Consider the following 20,913-nt stretch of genomic DNA (forward strand, 5'->3'; position numbering starts at 1 on the left):
TCCATATGAATTAAGAAAGCAGAAAATCCTTCAGTAGGAGATGGTGCTTAAAAATGTTACAGCATAGTAAGAATCTAATAAAATGGCTAATTAAGCTCAACTAATAAATCTTAGTTTTTAATCAATTAGTTATATCAAAGTTCTGCAAGACCAGATATGAATTTAAAGGACACAAACCTAGAACTGATAAGCTTGCAAAACATTCCTGGGCACCAGCCTCATTTTTGATCTGGCAGGTGTATTTTCCAGTATTCTCTGGCTTGGTAGATGCAAAATTAAGAGTTGCAGTGTTGTCTATGAATGAAAGGCTGATATTTTCACTTTCTCGAACAACTTCATCTTTGTCCTTCAGCCACACCACTGTTATAGGCTGAGTGCCGACAACAACAGTCTGTAGCTGAGCCGACTCTCCCACCACCGAAGTGAAGTTTTCTGCCTTCTGCACAAATCTTGGAGGTTCTAAAAGAAAGAAATACCTTATAAGCATCTCAATGGAGGTTAAAACTTTTTTAAATGAGAAACCCAAGAACAAGAAAGTGTCTGGGGATTTTACCAACCTTTCAGCTTAATAGAACATAGGCAGGTGTCGCTTCCAACATCATTTACTGCTTTACACTGATATTCACCAATATCACCAGCATCAACTTTAAGAATGTGAAAAGAAGCAAGATAATTTTCTGTAATTATCTTGAATTTCTTGCTACTCTTTATCTCTCTTCTGTCTTTGAACCATGTCACTTCAAATGGTGAAGTGCCTTGTAGTTCACATTTAAGAGTTACATCAAGTCCTTTTAGTGTTAGTACAGGTTCTGGCTTGGTGATGAAAACTGGTGGTTCTACAAAACCCAAAAAAGAAACATTTTTTTTGGAAATTTCAATTTTTTTTACATAGAATGATTAATTATTCCATAGCACAAGAGTTTAAGATATTATCTTAAATGAGAGTTAGGCTAAAGTTTTAATTGATCTACATCATGAAATTATCTTGTCTGATCACTTATCAAGACTTAGATTTAGAAAATGAATTAATAAGAATAATTTATATACAACTCCTAAGTTCATATAAACTTGCCATCTGCTATGTTGAAGATAATATACATTGTAAAATGCGGTGCAATAATCATCCAGGGCCCTCTATTAGTACTTCGCTCCTATTGATTTATCATTTCAGCATTTCAAAATATCATAGTAAAAGAGGTTGTGCAGTGCCTTTCATTTCTGAACAGAGAGATGCCAGTGTATATCTGGTCAGTTGATGAGGCATCTGTCTTGCGCTCGTCATGTATTGAGCAAGTAGAATAAAACACATGCTGTAACGTCCACAATGTACCAGCTTCTCTCAAAGCACGATGTAGAAATATAATCTCTGCCCGTTTAAGACTAAGATTTTCTTACCTTTCACTTTAAGTGATGTGCTACAGCTCACGGTACCAGCATCATTAACAACTTCACAAGTATAATCTCCACTGTCTTCAATGCTGGCATCGGTTATCTCGAGCACAGCCAGAGAGTCGGCAAAAGACACGGTATATTTCCCACCATGTTGAATCTCTGCATCATTTTTAAACCAAACAACTCTTATCTCTGGTGATCCACTGATTTTGCATTCAAACCTATCAGAATCTCCTTGTTTGATGACCTTTGAAGATTCCAACTTCTTTACAAATCGTGGGGGTTCTTGAAGAAAAATATAAATACGTTATGATATAAGGTATGATTTCCTATTATAGCTTTAAAAATATAATCACTAGCCTTAAAGTCTACTGTCAGACCACAAATAAATATCAGTAAGAGCCCCAAGACATACCTTTCACTTCAAGAGAGGCTGTACAAGAGTCTTTTCCAACTTCATTGCTGGCATAACATGTGTAGATACCAGCATCAACCTTGCTGACTTTAAGGACCTTTAAGTGAGCTTTGTTTTCAGTAAAAGTAATCTTATAGTTTCCTCCGGGACGAATTTCTCTGTTGTCTTTTGCCCAGGAGACTTTAATTGGATGGGTACCAGTGACATGACACTCGAAATTGGCTGCTTCACCAAGAGGAGCATTTGTAGAGTCAAGTTTTACATCAAAAACAGGGGGGGATTTGGGTTCTGGAAGTAAAACATAAATACAAATATGGTAACATGTTCTTGGAAAAAACTTTAATTTGCCACATTTTTGGAAGATTAAGAAGTCTTACACTTTCGATTCAACAAACCTGTGAGAGTAAGTTTAGCACTGGAAGACGCTGACCCAATAGGATTTGAAGCAGTGCAAGAATATTGACCAAGATGATCGACGCTAGTGGCCAAAATTTGAAGAGTTGCAACGTTGTCAATATATGATGTTTGCACATTATTGTCATCTCTCAAAAGAATACCATCCTTATACCAAGAGACCTCAATTGGCTCAGAGCCATTGATTCGACAGTCAAAGGTAACTGATGAACCAATAGTTTCTTGAACATCCTTAACTTTCCTGGCAAACGATGGAGCCAGTTTACGTTCTGCAAAAAAACAAGTTTTAGTATTATAAGTGCTTTATAAACGTTGAACTTTTGTCCCCTCTTTATTTAAAGCCTTGAATAATGCTTTATAATTAAAGATAAGAAGTTTTAAGAAAGTAAATTTCACCTTGTACAGTGAAAAGAGCACTGGAAGAAGCAGATCCCACAACATTTTCGGCTTTGCAGATATATTCACCACTATCAGTCTTTTCTACCTTACTGAAAACTAATGTTGCAATATTGTTTTTCATTTGCATTTTGTAAGCAGGAGTTGATCTCAGTTTTGTATCTCCCTTATACCAAGAAACTTTTATTTCTGGCGTTCCTCCGACTTGGCATTGTAAAGATGTAGATTCTCCAACAGCAACCTCCACCGGTTCCAATGGTGAAATGAAATAAGGTAGTTCTAAAGAACAAACAATGGTTATAGGAACCATTAAAACAAAGTCAAATTAGTCACAAATTATTGCAAATGCTCAATGAGTAGATACAAACCTAAGACAGATAATAGGGCACTACATGTATCCTTGCCAGCTTCGTTTGCCACTTGGCATGTGTATTCTCCATCATCCTCCTGTGTGGCATTAAATATTTCAAGTAGGCAAGACTTTTCTGTGGTAGTTATGCTACATCTTTCAGATTGGCTTATGTCTGTGCCGTTCTTGCTCCAAGTAACCAAGATGGTGGGTGACCCAACATAAGTGCATTCCAAAGTGATAGGTTTGCCTGATTCAACGCTAGAATCATTCAGTTTCTTCACAAATGTAGCTGGTGCTATTAAGTAGTAGTAAAGAAAAAAATATGAATATGTGATGCTATTAATACTGTGTTCTGTGTGACAAATGTTAGCTAAAACTAACCTTTGACAAGCAGATGTGTTGTGCATGAGTCTTTGCCGGCTTCATTGCTTATAAGACAAGTATAGTCTCCACTCTGTAATGTATCTACATTGTACAATTCCAAAGCCGCAAATGAATTTTGCAAAGAGATATTACAATTAGGTCCTGGTACTAACTCACTGCTTCCTCTAAACCAGTGAACTTTAAATGGTGGCGTTCCTTTAATGACACTGGTAAAGGTCACACTAGAGCCAGGTATAACTTCCTGTGGTTCAGGTTTCCTCACAAAAGAAGGTGGTTCTAAAGATGTAATAATAATATAATTATTATTAAGCATGAGCTAAAAGGGCATAACATGAAGAAAATATTAAGAAGCTGGTGTAAGAAACCCACCAACTAATAAGAACATTAGGTGTTACTGACCTTGAACAGTCAAAGAAGTGCTACATTCATCAGTTCCTGCCACATTTGAAGCCTCACATGTGTAGTTTCCAATATCTGTGGATGCTAATGAGTTCACCACTAAGGTGCAGACGCTATCTGAAAAGGTGATTTCATGTTTGTCACTACTAACAAGTTTGTTCCCATTTAGATACCAAGAGACAGAAATAGGAAGTGATCCAGAGACTTTGCATTCCAAACATGTTGAGGAACCCAATACACCATAGGTATCCTTGAGTTTTCTGGTGAAAGATGGTGGAATAACACGATCTGTGGGAGTACAGTGTTATGGTGAGTATAAGATACAGAATACAATGAAATCTAATTTCAGAACTAAGACATAATCAAACTAACCAAGAACTTCAACTGAAACAGTACAGCTGCTTTCACCGACATCATTCATGACTTCAAAAGTGTATGCGCCGCTGTCTGTCTTATCAGCAGAAGAAATCTTGAGAGTTGATCTTTTGTTAGAGAAACTAATTGAGTATTTGTTGTCATTGTGCAATTCCTTAGCATTTTTGTACCACTTTGTAATAAGCTCAGGTGACCCAGCGACAGTACATTCAAGAGAACAGGTACCACCAGCTGTGACTCGCATTGGCTCTGGCTTCTCTACAATCCTTGCAGGTTCTGAAACAAAATTACAAATACTCTCAGAAGATCAAATTTAAGAAAAAAAACATAATCTTCCAAAAGAATCTAAAGAAATAGGTAACTAGTTATTCCTAATGTTACCAACCTATTAAAGAAAGAACCGCAGCACAGTCTCGTGCTCCCACTTCATTGGTGGCTTGGCACGTGTATTTTCCTGCACTTGAAGACTCTGTGCTGGCAATTTGCAATGTTGCAACATTGTTTGAATAAAATATCTTGACATTTTCACTTTCTCTAACAATATCTCCTTTGTCCTTGAGCCAAGTAATTGAAATGGGCTGAGAACCCTCAGTAACAGCCTGCAACTCTGCTGCTTCTCCGATAAGGATTGAGGAATCGCTGAGTTTTTTCACAAAGCGTGGTGGTTCTATTAAAGAAAACAATGTGCATGATTCAAAAATTATAATGTTTTAGAAAACATGAAGAGTACACTATTAAGAATGGGGCACTTGGAATTTTTACCAACCTTTGAACTTGATAGCACATGCACAGTTATCACTTCCGACTTCATTGACAGCTTTGCATTGATATTCCCCTATATCTGCTGATTCAACATTAAGAACGTGGATGCTAGCATGTGTGTCTTTGGAGGTGACCTTGAATTTTTTACTGCTTCGAATTTGTCGCCGGTCTTTGAACCAGGCAACTTCAAATGGAGGGGTTCCCAAAAGTTCACACTCAAAACTCACATCGACACCTTTTACAACCTCCACTGGAGTGGGCTTTTTAACAAAAATAGGAGGTTCTATAAATACAAAAAGAAATATTTTTATAAAATACTTGAATTAATCTTTCTTTAAAGTGGCAAACAGCTTGCATCACAACACATTTTAAGGTGATGTAGAGTATCTATGAGACTGTTTATGTGTTTGAATAATTTTTGACAATGATTAATGTATGAAAATTTTGGGCATGTATGGGTTGAAAGATACTTCAAATTATCACTATTTCCAAGTTAAGAAACCAAATGATATTTGAAGTGAGAGTTAACTGAAATATTAAGTATAGTGGTAAAGTACACATTTCAGGCAACCACAATGTAGCTATATACTAAAGTATACCTACATTTAGGTGAGTTTACAATACAATAGGTGAACAAACATTCCTAGGAATGCTAGTTTCTAATTATTGACCCCTGAAATCATAGCAGAAAACAATTGTTAAACGAGCAAAATGCTTATTTGTTGAGTGATTAAAACATTTAAAGTAGCATAAAAATATTATCAGTAGAACATTCCCTCATGGAAAGAGGTGATGTGCTGCTGATAACATGTTATTGTAAGGAGACCAGAGATGAGAGAATCTGACGGAATTAGAATTTGGTAAATCATGTGGAATTTACAGGGAGGGTGAAATTATTGTCTGCAAACTGAATGCTACTTATACTAAAGCATAAGAAATGTTGGATATAAAAAGAAAAATAATAATCAAGTCACTGCTCACATGTCTCACCATCCCTGCAGCCTTCCTACTGGTTCTCAGCCCATCTTCTTCTCTCCTTTTCTCAATATGTGCATTCTTTTTAATCTTCTTCAATCCAGGCTCTGGCTTTCAGCTCAGCTAGACCTCTGACTTGACATCATTGCATACAGTGACATCACTGAGACAGTGTGCATCATAGCATCACAAGTTTTCCCAGTGACAACATGATACACAGTCATGTCCAAGGTCTTGTCCAAATGGAAGACCTGGCTTGGTATGAAGAAGGCCAAAGAGAATGCGTGCAACTGATGAAGTAAAAAACAAGAGACACCAAGGAGGGCATGCTGTGGGAGTGGTGGGACGGGCGAGCATTAATTTTTTTTCTAATCTTTTGTCTAGCTGTATATGGTTACACAAAACTGGCTGCCATTTTGCTGAATTTGCCAGAATGAATTGCAACATATCTGCATTTTAGAAAATGCTGATTTTTGCAAAATTTGAGGAGAATTCAATTCCTGTTTAACAATTTTCCTTATCTCTAATAGGAACAGATCAATCATATTAACAATAGTTCTGTTGGTATAATTTTCATCAGCCTATGTAAGCAGGCCAGTAGATGACTTGCTCCTAATTGATCATCAGATGTTTAATGACCTCAAATGAAACCAATTAAATGGGCCTACAGAGAAATGTTTTGATTGGTGGTGGTCTGGGTGCCCCATCAATCAAAACATCCCTATGGCATGGCAAAAGTTTTTGAAAATGAAGTTAAACTAAGTTATGTAGCAATGCTGCAATACCCAGTAGGATGTTGTCCTACAACCACAAAGAGGCTTGTGTGTTACAGTTGTAATGATGACAATAATATGTACAGGCATTAAGACCATTTAAAATTGGTCTACTAATCTAAGATAAAGAGAGTATAATAAGTTTGAATGTAATAGTTGAGACAATTCTATATAAGGAAAAGTTTAAAGAATGTATCACTAATTACTGCTGATTGATGCAAAACGGGACAAAAGTAGTCAAATGTTTTTGGCATAATGACTTCTTCCTTGCATTATGATTAATAAAGCTTTTAAAGAATCACATGTAAATATCACAAAGAGGCTATTGATTAAAATTGCACCTTTTACTGTGATTGCAATACTGCAGCTTGCACTGCCAGCGTCGTTATGAGCTTCACAGGTATAATCTCCACTATCTTCATTGCCGAATTCAGCAATTTCCAGTACTGCTAAATTTTCGACAAAGGATAAGTTGTGTTTTTCGCTTGGATGAAGTTCAGTGTCATTTTTGTACCAAACAACTTTAATTTCTGGAGATCCACTAATTTTGCATTCAAACTGAGCCGACCCACCAAGTTTCACAATTCGAGAAGGTTCTAGCTTCTTTACGAACTTTGGAGGTTCTAAGAAATTAAAAGAAGAAAGTAACTATCTGCTCAAGCACATAAATTAGAAAATGTAAGTTGATCTAGCTGTATAGGTTTGCTTTGTGTTAAAGTAATTAAGCTTGAATGTCCCTGTGGGTAAAGAATAATGCATATGAATGTTGCTATTTCGCTCTGGTCAACTAATGCTATCCTAGCTGTACTTGTTTTCTAGCTATATTCCTTAATATATCAAGAAAGAACATAAGCTCTTACCATTTTGCATAAGTTCTGAAAAGAAAAATACATACTCAAAAACTGAAGACAAAAACGCACAAAGCAAGCACAGAAAGAAGAGTCTTTTTTGTCACAAAGTGTTTGTATTTCATATAAAAAAATTAAGAATATTGTTTTTTAATAGTACATATATATAAGCAACACAATACCTTTCACACTCAGTTCAGCTGAACAAGATTCTTTCCCAACATCATTGGCTGCTAGGCAAGCGTACACACCGGAATCGCCTTTGCTCACTTTTAGAATTTGCAGGTGGGCTGTGTTACCAATGTAAGATATCTTATAATTTCCACCTGTTTTAATTTCTTTGTTATCTTTGGTCCATATCACCTTAATTGGCTGTGTTCCAGAAATATGGCACTCAAAATTTGCACTTTCTCCAAGTGCAGCACCTACAGGTGCTGCTTTTTTATCAAAGAATGGTGGTTTCTTGGGTTCTACAAATTAAAATGAACAGCAAAACACTGATTTTATTACCATTTAAATAGAATATTTACTCATCTGTTGAGTTGGAGAAAGATGTGACCGATTTGTAATGAGAACAAACACACAAACCTGAGACTGTAAGTTTAGCAGTGGAAGAAGCGGTACCAACAGAATTTGTAGCTGTGCAAGAATACAGACCAGCATGATCTTTATCTGCTTCAAGAACACGAAGAGTAGCTACATTATTTGAAAATGACATTTGCACGTTATGATCCTCGGTTAAAGGTACTCCATCTTTATACCAAGAAACCTCAATGGGCTCAGAACCATTGATACGGCAATCAAATTTCACCAGTTGTCCTAATGGTGCCTCCAGATCCTTCATTTTTCTGGCAAATGAAGGTGGAAGTTGACGGTCTGCAAAAGAATAAGTAGATCAACAACATCTATTTCCCCCTTTCTAAAGAAGAGTAAGAGAATGCATTGGATAAGTAAGAAAATCACCTTGAACTGTAAGTATTGCTTTAGAAGAAACAGATCCTACAGAATTCTCTGCTTTGCAGATATATTCTGCAGTATCATTTTTGTCCAATTTGCTGAAAGCTAAGGTAGCAACATTGTTGGAAAAGTACACTTTACATCCTGGAGTAGATCGGAGTTTTGTATCCCCTTTGTACCACGATACCACAATTTCTGGAGTTCCTCCAACTTGGCATTGCAAAGATGTTGAATCACCAACCGTTGCTTCAGTATCTTCAATGTTGGTAATAAAGTAAGGGGGCTCTATCAAAAGAATGTTACAATCATTTAGACCCCAGTTTCCTTTGTTTAAGAAAAAACTTCAAATGCATGTTGAAAATGACAGAGCAACAAACCTAGAATTGTCACTAAGGCTTGACAGGCATCTTGCCCAGCTTCATTTTCAACACGACAAGTGTACTCTCCATCATCCTCACTAGAGCAACTTAAGATTTCTAGGATAGAAGATTTTTCTGTTGCAGTTAAATTGCATCTCTCAGACTGTGTTACTTCCACACCATTCCTTTCCCATGTTACATAAATGGGAGGTGAGCCAGTATACGTGCTCTCCAAGCTAAAGGGTTTTCCAGTTTCTATGCTGTAGTCTTTTATTTTCTTTACAAAAGCAGCAGGTTCTAAGTTGAGAAGATAAGAAATTGTTAGCTAATAATCTGACATTCACTAAAAGTAGAGAGTCCTGGTAAAAAAAACAGTTTTGATAAAGTTACCTTTCACAAATAGACGGGTAGTGCATGAGTCTTTTCCTGCATCATTAGACACAACACAAGTGTAGTCCCCACTGTGGACTGTGTCAACCTCGTACAATTCCAAGATAGCAGCTGAATCTTTCAATTTAATAACACATGTAGTTTCAGAAACAAGTTCACTGCTTCCTTTAAACCAGTGAACATTAAATGGGGGTGTACCCCTTATAATGCTTGTGAAAGATACATTCATGCCTGGTAGCGCATCCAGTGGTTCAGGCTTTGTCACAATGGTGGGTGGCTCTGATGAAGAATTAGTAAAAGAATAAAGTGACTGTGCTGTATTACAGCACTTCAAAATTCTAAAAAACCTTACTATTTTTTTAAGTAAAAAAGACTTCTTTATTATATGCGAAACAACTTACCTTGTACTACCATAGTAGCACTACATTCATCTGTTCCAGCGACATTGGCTGCCACACAAGTATAACTACCAGAATCTGAGGACTCCAAGTTATGTATTTTTAGAACACAAAGATTATCAGTAAACTCAGGTTCATATTTGTCCCCACTGAAGATTTTGCTTCCATTATGAAGCCAAGTGATCGATATTGGCGGTGATCCAGAGATTTTACATTCAGTAAGAACAGAGGAACCTAGTGCACCAGTTGTTTCCTTCAACTTTTTGGTGAAAGAAGGAGGTATAATTCGATCTATTCAAAGAAAGGTAAAAGAAAGGGTTTATAAAGAAACCTATCAAGATTTGTTCAGTCTTTGCACATAAGAGTAAAATAAAAACTAACCAAGAACATCGACTGTTGCAGTGCAGGTGCTTTTGCCGACATTATTTTTCACTTCAAATGTATATTCTCCACTGTCACTTGTGTCTGCAGACATAATTTTTATTGATGCTACCTTATTGGAGAGATATATCTTATATTTTTCATTACTGATCAGTTCTTTTCCATCCTTGAACCAGCTAGCTGAAAGTTCTGGTGTACCTGCCACTATACACTCAATTGTGCAGACATCTCCTGCCGTAACCCTTACAGGTTCAGGCTTTTCTACTATTGATGCAGGTTCTGAAATTAAAAAAAATTATATGAAGAGATTTTGCAACTAATGTATCTAGTTTAAATATCTTTTTCTTCTATTTTTTTATAGTTTGTTACCTAGAACAGATACGTTGACTATGCACTCCCTTGTTCCAGCATCATTTTTAATCTGGCATATATATTTTCCAGCATTAGCAGGTTCAGCCTTCCTAATCTGTAGAGTTGCTTGATTCTCAAAATGAGAAATCTTTATGTTTTCACTCTCCCTGATAACTTCTTCCTTATCCTTCAACCAAAGGACTGAGATGGGCTGTGAGCCTTCGATTAACCCTTGTAATTCAAGAGGTTCGCCAGTGATAACAGTAACGCTTTCAACTTTCTTCACGAACCTTGGTGGCTCTGGATGAAAATAATGTGCAGATGTATTAAGAATACCAATGGATAAGTAGCTAAATATTTTATCACCTGTAATATCGAATTTACCTTTAAGCTTTATATTACAAATGCAAGCATCGCTTCCAACATCATTGGCTGCCTTGCAGTGGTACTCCCCGATGTCTGAAGCTTCCACATTGAGAATATGAACTGCTGCAAGGTGGTTTTTAGAAGTTACTTTATATTTTTTACTACTTCTAATTTGCCGGCGATCTTTGAACCAAGTCACTTCGAAGGGGGGTGTTCCCAAGAGTTCACATTCAAGACTAACATCCACTCCTTTGAGGATTTCAGCTGGACTAGCTTTCTTGCTAAAAATTGGTGGCTCTATAAAATGAGATGATGAATGTTATTACACTGTTTAGAAACTGTGTCAACAGTAAAAGAAATTGCAATGTTTATTAACTAGTTTTGGACCAAGCCATTTATCCCTGTTCCTGGCACCTTTATTTTTGTACATGTGGTTTAAAGAGCTGACATTTTTTCTCTTTTGGATATTCAAATAATATTTGCATCTTTTTTCATGATGCATGAGGCTTAATTTTTATGTTATTTTCCTACTTTTTATTTTTTACTAATAGTGAGTAATATCAGGGGGAAAATAAAGGAAATATAAGTATGTTTTCCCATTTTTATTTTATTAATATAAAGGACCAGTAAAATACATTTTAAATGTGTTCCTCTTAGTAAAACAATTATTTTTATTTATCAAATTTTTTTCAATGAGTGTATCAGAAACTAGGTGCATGAATGTTTTCAGGTATATCTGACTCTGAAACTTTACAGTGTTTCAGAGAAAAACACATTTTAAAAGCCGTGCAGTTATCAAGCTGCATGTGAGACTAGACGGACAGGTGCATCTCTTGCGGCATCCCCCCAGCTGCTGTCATTGACTGACAGGTCTCTCAGGGAGGAGAGAAGAAATCAACAGAGCCATATGAGAGAACTTGTTTTTCTTAGAGATGAGTTGTAGCTCTGAATGACATAATTAATTTTACCAAATAACATACTGAAAAATGGGGGAAAAAAATCCAAATTGGAGGAAATATTGAAAAAGCTCAATTCAACCATTGTTTTGGGTTTCATTCTATGGTAAAAATAACCTGGTAACATGATTCTCCAGGTCAGTATAATTAAAGGGGTTGTCACCTTATAGATAATGTTTAACCCAGGCTGCAGTTTGTTCTGAAAAATCAAACTGCACTTTACTCATCTTTTCCGGATCCACGAGCAAGTCTTGGAAACTGCTCCAAGCATTGGCTGGGGAGCTGACATCAAATTGACAGTGTAGTAGCCAATCAGAGAGCTCAGAGGCTCTTTAGGCAGTGCTCTGTCTCCAAACTCAGTGACTGGCTGCTGCACTATCAATGTGACCACAGCGCCCCAGCCAATGACATACCCCAGGAGCAGTGGTGGAGACTTGCTCTTGTCCCAAAGACGGTGAATACAGCTCAGTTTTTCAGTTTTAAACAGAACATTAACTGAAAGGGAAAAACCCCTTTAAAGTGATACAAAACTTTAGTGGCAAAAAAATCTGAATTTTGTAAAAAAATATGTGTTTGTGTAGCCATTAGCCATTTTCTGACACCTGTAACTCTTTTATTTTTCCTTTTATGGAGCTTTGTAAGAGCTTATTTTTATGTGTGCTGAGGTGACAATTTCATTGATTCCATTTTGAGGCACATATGATTTTTTGATCACTTTTTATTGTATTTTTGGGGGAACTCTGGTAGTGTAAAAAAAATTTTTTTTCCAGCCTTTAATGTACAGTTTGAATCAATTTATATTTAATAGCCTGAACTTGACATTTCAATACCAAATAGTTTTTGTTTTTACTTTTAAATGTGTTTATTTTTTAAAGGAGGATAAAGAGAGTGATATATGTACATATAGTATTTTTTAAAATATTTTTCTTTTTTATTATTTTTACTTGTTAATCATCATTGGGGACTTAAACCTGAGATTATACTATACAGCATACCGCAATACACCAGTCATTGGTCTCGTGTAAATTAAGAAATCAACCAAGTGGTTATGATAATGGTCTGTCAAAAAATCAATGGTGATACAGAAAATTTGACTTTTCCTCAAAATTTAAATTCCATTTATTTTTTTGGCCACTTTTTTAAACAGTTGATCGCGTGTTGTGTTCAGCAGAGTCTCAATGTATCTTATGTGATGTGTACAGCAGAATCTCAAGGTATCTTATGTTATGTATACAGTAGAGTCTCAGTTTATCTGATGTGATGCATACAGCAGAGTATCAGTGTATTTTATGTGATATATACAGCAGTCTTGGCCCATCTTTTGTGATGTACACAGCAGTTTCATTGCACGCTATGTGATGTATTTACATTAGTCTCAGTGCATCCTATGTGATGTACAGTATATTCAGCAGTCTCTGTATCCTATATGATGTACACAGCAATCTCAGTGCATCTTGTGTGATATGTATATAGCAGTCTAAGATATTATTATGTGATGTATTCAGCAGAGTCTCAGTATATACTATGTTGTGCAGCTACAAACCCTCCATACGGTATAACTGCTTTTATTCAGTATAAAGCAGAAATAACAGACTATATTTATGATGTCTAAAAGAAAAACTGTCTTTGTTGGCCATGATAGCCAATCCCACAACAGCCCTCATGATAAACCGTTAAGAAGTCTTAACCTGTATCCACCATTAGGCATTTAATAGGTGTAGGTTTAATAGGATACAGTGGAAAGTACAAGGGTTGCAGATTTTGCAGTATGTAGTTCTCTATAAAAATAGAATAATCAGTCTCCTTGTCAATATTAACAAGTCTTCTAAGTTTGCTTGAAAACATACAAATAAAATTACTTCTAACCTTTGACTACAATCTTGATGCTGGAACTAGCACTGCCGGCTTCATTATTTGCTTCACAGGTGTAGTCTCCACTGTCTTCAATGCTGAGGTTGTTAATTTCAAGAACTGGTATATAATCAATAAAAGACATGCTGTACTTCTCATTTTCCTTAATTTCACTGTCATTTTTATACCAAGTAATTTTGATTTCTGGAGATCCAGTGATCTTGCACTCACACCGGACCGAATCACCCTGTTTGATCACTTTGGTTGATTCTAACTTCTTGATAAACTTTGGAGGTTCTATAATTCCAAAGGGAAAAAGATAGGTAAGTTAGAATAAGAAAATTGTTATAATTGGATTCTCATCTTGAAAAAGAGATTTAAAGATGTGATTTGTAATGGCGCATACATAGAAAGTCAAGAGAGGCATGTGTGCCTTAAGTCTATTCTGATATTAATGAAAGCATACATATATAGATTAAACTAAGATAAGAAGGATGAAAAATGTTTCAACATGAAGAAGACAGACACAAAGAAGACAGAGTTCAAGCAAATCCTCGCACCTGTTACAAGCAACATTGTGCTACAAGTGTCACTACCGACATCATTGGTAATTTGGCAAGTATAACGTCCACTGCTGGAACCATCCACTGTGAATAGATTCAAGAAGCCCACTGAACCCTCCATTCCAAGAAAACATTTTGCTCCAGAAAAGAGTTCCACCTCCTCCTTGAACCATTTAATCGAGAATGGTGGAGTTCCTTTTACTTCAACTTTAAAATCCACCAAAGAGTCTGGTATTGCTTTTAGGCTTTCAGGTTTTTCAATGAAGCTTGGAGGTTCTGCGACGTTGAAGAAAGAGTGTTTTAAAATATTTTGAAAGAAGATTAAATTCTACATTTTTTTATCTACCAAGATAGTTTTTTTAAACAAGATTATCATGCTATTTAAAGAGGGACAGAAAGTTAAAGAAGAAAATAAAGAAATGATACCTAACCTTTGACAGTAAGGATGGCACTGCAGTCAGCGCTTCCTGCCACATTCACTACTTTGCATTTGTAATTGCCATTGTCAGATATATCTAGATCTGCAACTGTCAAAGAGACACTGTTTTCATGGCAGACAAGCCTATGTTTTGAACTGTGCAAAACTTCACTTCCATCCTTAAACCACTGGGCACTTATGGGTAGTGAACCAGAAACTTTGCACTCCATTACAATGGATGATCCAAGAACCTTATCCATTTTTGCTAGTTTTTTGGTAAAAGATGGTGGAATCGCTTGATCTGTGTAACAAACAAAATTAGACCTAGTTACTCCTGATGCTCTTGATTTGTTTCTTGAAAGAAATTTTGGGATATGAGTAAGCAGCAACAATACAAACCTAAAACCATCAAAAAAGCTGTACAGCTGCTGCTGCCAAAATCGTTTTCAACTTTAAATGTGTACTCGCCACTATCTTCTTTGCTCACAGACTGAATTCTCAAGCTTGAAACATTGTCCTCAAAACTTAAGGTGTAATATCTGCTTGGCATAAGTTGTCTACCATTTTTATACCACTTCACTTGAAGCTCTGGTGTTCCAGCAACAGTACAATCCAAAGTCACTGGGTCTTTTTCAGTTACGTTGACCGATTTCGGTCTCTCAATTATCTGAGCTGGTTCTGTGACACAAATTAAATTCATATTAATTGAAAATTGAAGCTAAACATTTGGTCTTATCTGAAAGTAATTTTAAATTTTACATACTACTAACCTTGAGCTATTAAAGAAGCAAAACATTTCTCTGTTCCTGACTCATTGGAAGCCTGGCAGGTATATCTTCCAGTATGGCTAGCATCAACTGTCCTTATATAGAGAGTAGCAATATTGTTCTCATATGTAATTTGGTTGTTGTCATCTTGCTCTATAATTTTATCTCCTTTAATCCAAGATACTGTTATAGGATCAGATCCTGCAATTGCACATTGGAAAACTGCAGAGCTTCCCAGAATTGTGGTAGAATTTTCTATCCTCTGGACAAAGGTGGGAGGTTCTAAGTAAGACAAAGGTATTAAAATTAAAGTTCACTTTGCCTTTTTGGAATGGAATGATAACATTTACTGCTTTACTATAACTAACCTTTTAAATGTACAGAAGCACTGCAATAGCAGCCTCCAGCTTCATTTGATATATTACATTGGTACTCTCCAGCATCTGAAAAATCACACTTAAAAATGTGGAGTTCAAATGCTGATTCTTTCTGAACGAGTGAGTATTTTTTACCGCTACGAATCTCCTTTTTGTTCTTTGAATAAGTTACATCATAGGGTGGTGTGCCCATTACTTCGCAGAAGAGTTTCAAGTCAGAACCCTTCACAACTTCAACTGGCTCGAATACTGTTTTAAAAGTAGGGGCTTCTATAATTAGAAAATAAATGTGGAATAATAGATTTCATTTCATAACAATCATATTAAAATATTGAGGTTAATCAAATGGGTGAAACAACTAACCTTTCACTTTAACATCAATGCTGCAGCTCTCACTACCTGCTTCATTGGTAGCCTCACACACATATATACCAGAATCCTCAATAGCAGAATTCATAATATCGAGTGTTGATATTTCATCTACAAATGAAATGCCATATTTGCCATTTGTTGTAATGTCATTTCCATCCAAGTACCAGGTGACATTGATTTCAGGTGTGCCTGCTATCTGGCACTGAAATGTTGTTGACTCTCCTTTTCTTAACATCAAAAATGGACCAGGTTTCTTAACAAACCGTGGGGGCTCTATACGCAGATAAAAAATTCAGAAGTTGAAATATATTTATGCCTATGATTAAAAATAATGATAGTGATACTGTTAAAAAGTAAAGAAGGCAAACCTTTCACAAAGAGAGTTACTTTGCAAGTTGCCATTCCAACATCATTGCTAACTTGAACTGTGTAAATTCCAGAATCAGAAACCTTGGCTGACACCACCTCAAAGATGCTTGAGGATTCATCCTTCCAAACTGATCGATTTGCTCCTGAAAGAAGTTCCTTGCTTTCCTTAAACCACTTTATCACCATGGGAGTTGTGCCACTCATTACAGCTTTAAACTGAACTCTAGAGCCTGGAATAATGTCTTGTGACAAAGGTTTTTCAAGAAAATATGGAGGCTCTATAATAGGCAAACAAACAAAATTTAGATAAATCTGGAAATTATTCTCTGTTTTATTTTTTTATCTTTTTAATTATAGAAATGCAAACCTTTAACTGTTAAATATCCACTGCTTTGGTTCTTTCCTGCTTTGTTGGTGGCAGTACAAGTATAGTTTCCACTGTCTGAACCCTCTAGTTCATTTATTTCCATAAAAGCTATGTTATCATGGAAAGAATATTTGTGCTTTTCACTAGGTAGAATCTCCTTGTCATCCTTTAACCATTTAACAGTTATAGGATGGGAGCCAGAAACTATGCATTCGAGATTGACGAAAGACCCTTTGACGCTGTCCATTTTCTTCAGTTTCTTTGTAAATGATGGCGGTATTATCAGATCTAATTAACAAATAAAAAAGCCCTGTGTTAATTTAAAATGAAATACTTAAATGGTTTAACTTTATTTTAAAGAATTTTCAACAAAAAGAGTGTTATGCTATACTAACCTAAGACATTGACAGATGCAGTGCAAGTGCTTTTGCCAACATCATTTTGGACCTCAAATGTATATTCTCCACTATCATTTTTGGCTGTTGAAGTAATTTTTAAGACTGAAACGTTTTCAGTAAAAGTGATCTTATATTTCTGGCCAAATTTTAACTCTTTTCCATCTTTAAACCATTTGGCTGTGATTTCTTTTGTTCCTGAAAATTTACACTGCATGGTTGCTGGATCACCTTCAGTGACATCTACAGAGACAGCTTTATCAATGATTGTGGCAGGTTCTGTTAAGGATGAGGAAGAATAAAATTTAGATTATTTTATGTGCAAAATGCTTATGTAAACTAATCTAAACTTGGTAGAGTACAAAGCTAGAAGAACTAACCTTTTACAGCTAATACAGCAGAACATCTCTGAACACCTGCATCATTTTTGGCCTCACAAGTATACTTGCCACCAACATTGCTTTTAACAGATGTTATGTGCAAGGTGGCTACATTATTTTTAAATATTGCCTTTATGTTTTCATCTTCCATGACTTCATCATTGTCTTTCCACCATGAAATGGTGATGGGCTGGGAGCCTTTTACAGAACACTGAAAGGCAACCATTCCTCCAATAAGAGAGCTAAGGTTTTCAATTTTTCTTGTAAATGTTGGAGGCTCTGAAGAAAACAAAGTATAATTGTAAAAGCATATCTACTACTGAACTGTCTTTTCACTATCTTGAAGATCTTTGAGGCCTACTAACCTTTTAGGTTCACAAGAGAACTACACGTGCAGCTTCCTACATCATTAAACACCCTGCACTGATATTCTCCAACATCTGTTGAGTCAAATCTTAGAATGTTGAGACTTAGCAAAGTATCCTGGAAAAAGGTCTTGTACTTTCTACCACTGCGAATTGGTTTGTTGTCTTTGAACCATGATACTTCAAATGGTGCTGAACCTGTAATTGCCCCTTCCAAAGTTACGTCTGAATCTCTCATGACTTCGGTAGTTTGGAAGTCCTGGACAAATGATGGGGGTTCTGTTTTATGAGCAAAAATGTTTGTTTGATTAATTTGATGTTAAAGATGAAACTATAAATATTTTCTAAGATTAGAGAATTAATAGTAACACACCTTTAACTATGACAGCACAGCTGCATATATCTGAACCAGCTTGGTTTTTTGCTTGACACACATATTCACCAATATCTTCAAGATTTAGTCTAACAATATTAAGAGTTGCAACTGAGTTTGAGAAAGTCATGGTGCAAGAATCACTTTCTTTAATCTCCTTATCATTTTTAAACCATGTAATTGTAATAGGAGAGGTGCCAGCTACTTTACACTCCAGTTGTACAGAATCATCCTTTTTGAAGAGTTGTGATGGCTCTAGTTTCTGAGTGAAAGTTGCAGGTTCTGCAGAATTTAAATAACAATTAGTAAGATAGAATCTATGGTGGACAAAGAGAAAAAGAACTGCTGTAAAGAGTAAGGAAAGAGAATGCAAACCTTTAACAAACACGTTTGCACTGCATTCCACAGCGCCAGCCATATTACTGACTTTGCAGACATAATTTCCTGATTCTGAACTTTTTACTGCATAGAGTTCCAAAGAGCTGACAGTGTTTTCTTTAGCAATGTAGCAGGAGCCTCCAGTTTTCATTTCTTCTATGCCCTTAAACCATTTAATAGTTAAAGGTGGTGTTCCTTTGAAAGTGGTCTTCAGACAGACAGTAGATCCTGGAAGAGCATCTTGTGGCTCTGGTTTTGTTATGAAGCATGGTGGTTCTATATGCATGAAGATAAGACATTTAACCAACCCATACATAAGAATTATAACAAGGAAAGATAGAAGAACTAGAAGAAGAAAACAAGCTAATGACCAAACCTTTTACAGATAGTGTTCCCTTGGTGTCTTTGGTTCCAGCAGAATTTGTTGCTCTACAAGTATATATTCCAGCATCACTCAAGTCTAGTCGATTTATCTCCAATGAGGCGGTACCATCCGCAAATGATATCTTATGCTTATCGGGAGAAATTTCTTCATTGTCTTTAAACCAAGAAATTTTCAAGGGCAAAGAACCAGAGACCTTGCATTCCAATCGGCAGAAAACGTTTACTACACTGTCAACATCTCGTAGAGATTTGCTAAAAGATGGGGCAATGGTTCGATCTGTTTGTAACAAAAATAAATATGGTTGTTTCAAAATCACTATAATTATTGAAGATCTGCACTGTTGTTACTTTATTAAGTATCATTTATACTGACCTAATACAGTGAAGGTGGTCTTGCAACTGCTACTACCCACATCGTTGGACACTTCAAATATATATTCACCACTATCCTGAATCTCAGCAGTGTAGAACTTCAAAGAAGCAACGTTATTTTTAAAGCTGAGCCTGTACTTTTTACCAGAGGTCATTTCTTTACCACTTTTCAGCCATTTTACTTTAAGATCTGGTGTGCCTGACACAGTGCACTCCAAAGTGGCTGGATCTCCTGCAGTCACTTGGATAAGTTCAGCTTTTTCTACTATTTTTGCAGGTTCTAAAATAAAGTTAGATAAAGTTTGTTAGGTAATAACCCTGATGCATGGTTTATCGATAGTTACATTATAGGCAGGCAATGACTAACTGACCTTTTACCACCAACTCTCCAAAACAAGTTTGATTCCCTGCATCATTTTCAGCAACACAAGTGTACTTCCCAGCACTTTTAATTTGCACACTGCTGAAATGCAGAGTAGCAATACTATTATCAAATGTCATTTTCACTTTGTCATCTTCCCGGACGACATCTCGTCCCTTCATCCAGGTCACTGTGATGACCTCAGATCCTTTCACAACAGTTTGCAAAGAGACGTTGTTGCCAACTATAGCAGTGACATTTTCAATCTTCTTCACGAATGATGGTGGTTCTAATTTAAAGAAGAGCAGTATGTTGTAAATTTTATTGTTCATTTTCTTATACATAAATCTTTTAAGAAAATACCTACTCATTCTAATTTTATTTATATTAAGATGTACACATGACACTTACGACACTTACTTCTCTCTTATATTTATGTTACTATTATAAAGGTTATTTTTAAAAAAAAATAAAAAATAGTTGTGAACTTGTGACATTAACTACAAGTTAGTGTCACAAGTTCCCTAAAATAATCCTCATCCATAAAAAAGAGTGGAACCAGCTTCCCAAAATAAGCATTTGTTTTCATATATGGTTCGGATTCATTGTGATATTAAGTCCAACAAAACTAGCCATCAGATGAGGGGTTGTCCTTGTTTGAGACAATTTTTTTCTTACATAAATGCATGTACTTTTGGCTAAGAATAATGTTTGCAATTGGGTTTCATTGAAAGTTTTGCTCCATTTGCGTTTCTATGGCCAACTGCTACACTGCCTATTAATGGCTGCAGAATGGGTTAACTGGAAGTCCATCAGAGACTTTCTAACGCTGTTATCTTTTTTAGCTCCTGTCAGCTTATTTATGAACATAGACCACATGAAAGTTGAAAAACAGTGTCTGTGCAAAATTTTTAATAAACCCAAATTTGAAAAATTACTTTTAGCCCAAAATACAAGCATTTAAGTAAAAATTACAGCAGCAAAATATAGAGATTTGCTAAAATATGGGGCAATGGTTCAATTTGCTTCTAACATAAATAAAAATACTTGAGTCAAAATCACTAAATTTAAGTAAAAAATACAAATTGGCCTCAGTCATTCACAAACCCCAGAAAAATTATAGAATTGTAATCAATTCTCAACCAATTCCCACATATGTCTTCTGGACTTAGTAAGAT

General features: G+C 35.9%; 1 protein-coding gene across 1 annotated transcript in view; it reads right to left on the minus strand.

The window, feature by feature from the left end:
• Positions 1–20,913, minus strand: part of TTN (titin) — a 295,687-nt gene that overhangs the window by 179,967 nt on the left and 94,807 nt on the right. Inside the window, exons 46-84 of the mRNA XM_073577613.1 lie at positions 19,746–20,024; positions 19,376–19,654; positions 18,995–19,279; positions 18,616–18,894; positions 18,241–18,522; positions 17,868–18,146; positions 17,503–17,781; positions 17,123–17,401; positions 16,728–17,015; positions 16,360–16,638; positions 15,983–16,264; positions 15,611–15,889; positions 15,246–15,524; positions 14,875–15,153; positions 14,489–14,776; positions 14,055–14,333; positions 13,510–13,791; positions 10,706–10,984; positions 10,340–10,621; positions 9,971–10,249; positions 9,593–9,880; positions 9,192–9,470; positions 8,820–9,098; positions 8,449–8,727; positions 8,074–8,361; positions 7,668–7,955; positions 6,979–7,260; positions 4,894–5,172; positions 4,513–4,794; positions 4,125–4,403; positions 3,753–4,040; positions 3,351–3,629; positions 2,986–3,264; positions 2,618–2,896; positions 2,203–2,490; positions 1,808–2,095; positions 1,396–1,677; positions 558–836; positions 178–459 (exon numbers count right to left, since the gene is read on the minus strand). Of these exons, the coding sequence (XP_073433714.1) occupies positions 178–459; positions 558–836; positions 1,396–1,677; positions 1,808–2,095; positions 2,203–2,490; positions 2,618–2,896; positions 2,986–3,264; positions 3,351–3,629; positions 3,753–4,040; positions 4,125–4,403; positions 4,513–4,794; positions 4,894–5,172; positions 6,979–7,260; positions 7,668–7,955; positions 8,074–8,361; positions 8,449–8,727; positions 8,820–9,098; positions 9,192–9,470; positions 9,593–9,880; positions 9,971–10,249; positions 10,340–10,621; positions 10,706–10,984; positions 13,510–13,791; positions 14,055–14,333; positions 14,489–14,776; positions 14,875–15,153; positions 15,246–15,524; positions 15,611–15,889; positions 15,983–16,264; positions 16,360–16,638; positions 16,728–17,015; positions 17,123–17,401; positions 17,503–17,781; positions 17,868–18,146; positions 18,241–18,522; positions 18,616–18,894; positions 18,995–19,279; positions 19,376–19,654; positions 19,746–20,024 (10,983 nt within the window). The remainder of the gene's footprint in view (positions 1–177; positions 460–557; positions 837–1,395; positions 1,678–1,807; positions 2,096–2,202; positions 2,491–2,617; positions 2,897–2,985; positions 3,265–3,350; positions 3,630–3,752; positions 4,041–4,124; positions 4,404–4,512; positions 4,795–4,893; positions 5,173–6,978; positions 7,261–7,667; positions 7,956–8,073; positions 8,362–8,448; positions 8,728–8,819; positions 9,099–9,191; positions 9,471–9,592; positions 9,881–9,970; positions 10,250–10,339; positions 10,622–10,705; positions 10,985–13,509; positions 13,792–14,054; positions 14,334–14,488; positions 14,777–14,874; positions 15,154–15,245; positions 15,525–15,610; positions 15,890–15,982; positions 16,265–16,359; positions 16,639–16,727; positions 17,016–17,122; positions 17,402–17,502; positions 17,782–17,867; positions 18,147–18,240; positions 18,523–18,615; positions 18,895–18,994; positions 19,280–19,375; positions 19,655–19,745; positions 20,025–20,913) is intronic.

Source organism: Dendrobates tinctorius, unplaced genomic scaffold (genome assembly GCF_039654945.1).
Source record: "Dendrobates tinctorius isolate UK_male_01 unplaced genomic scaffold, ASM3965494v1 ptg000056l, whole genome shotgun sequence".
Taxonomy (NCBI): domain Eukaryota; kingdom Metazoa; phylum Chordata; class Amphibia; order Anura; family Dendrobatidae; genus Dendrobates; species Dendrobates tinctorius.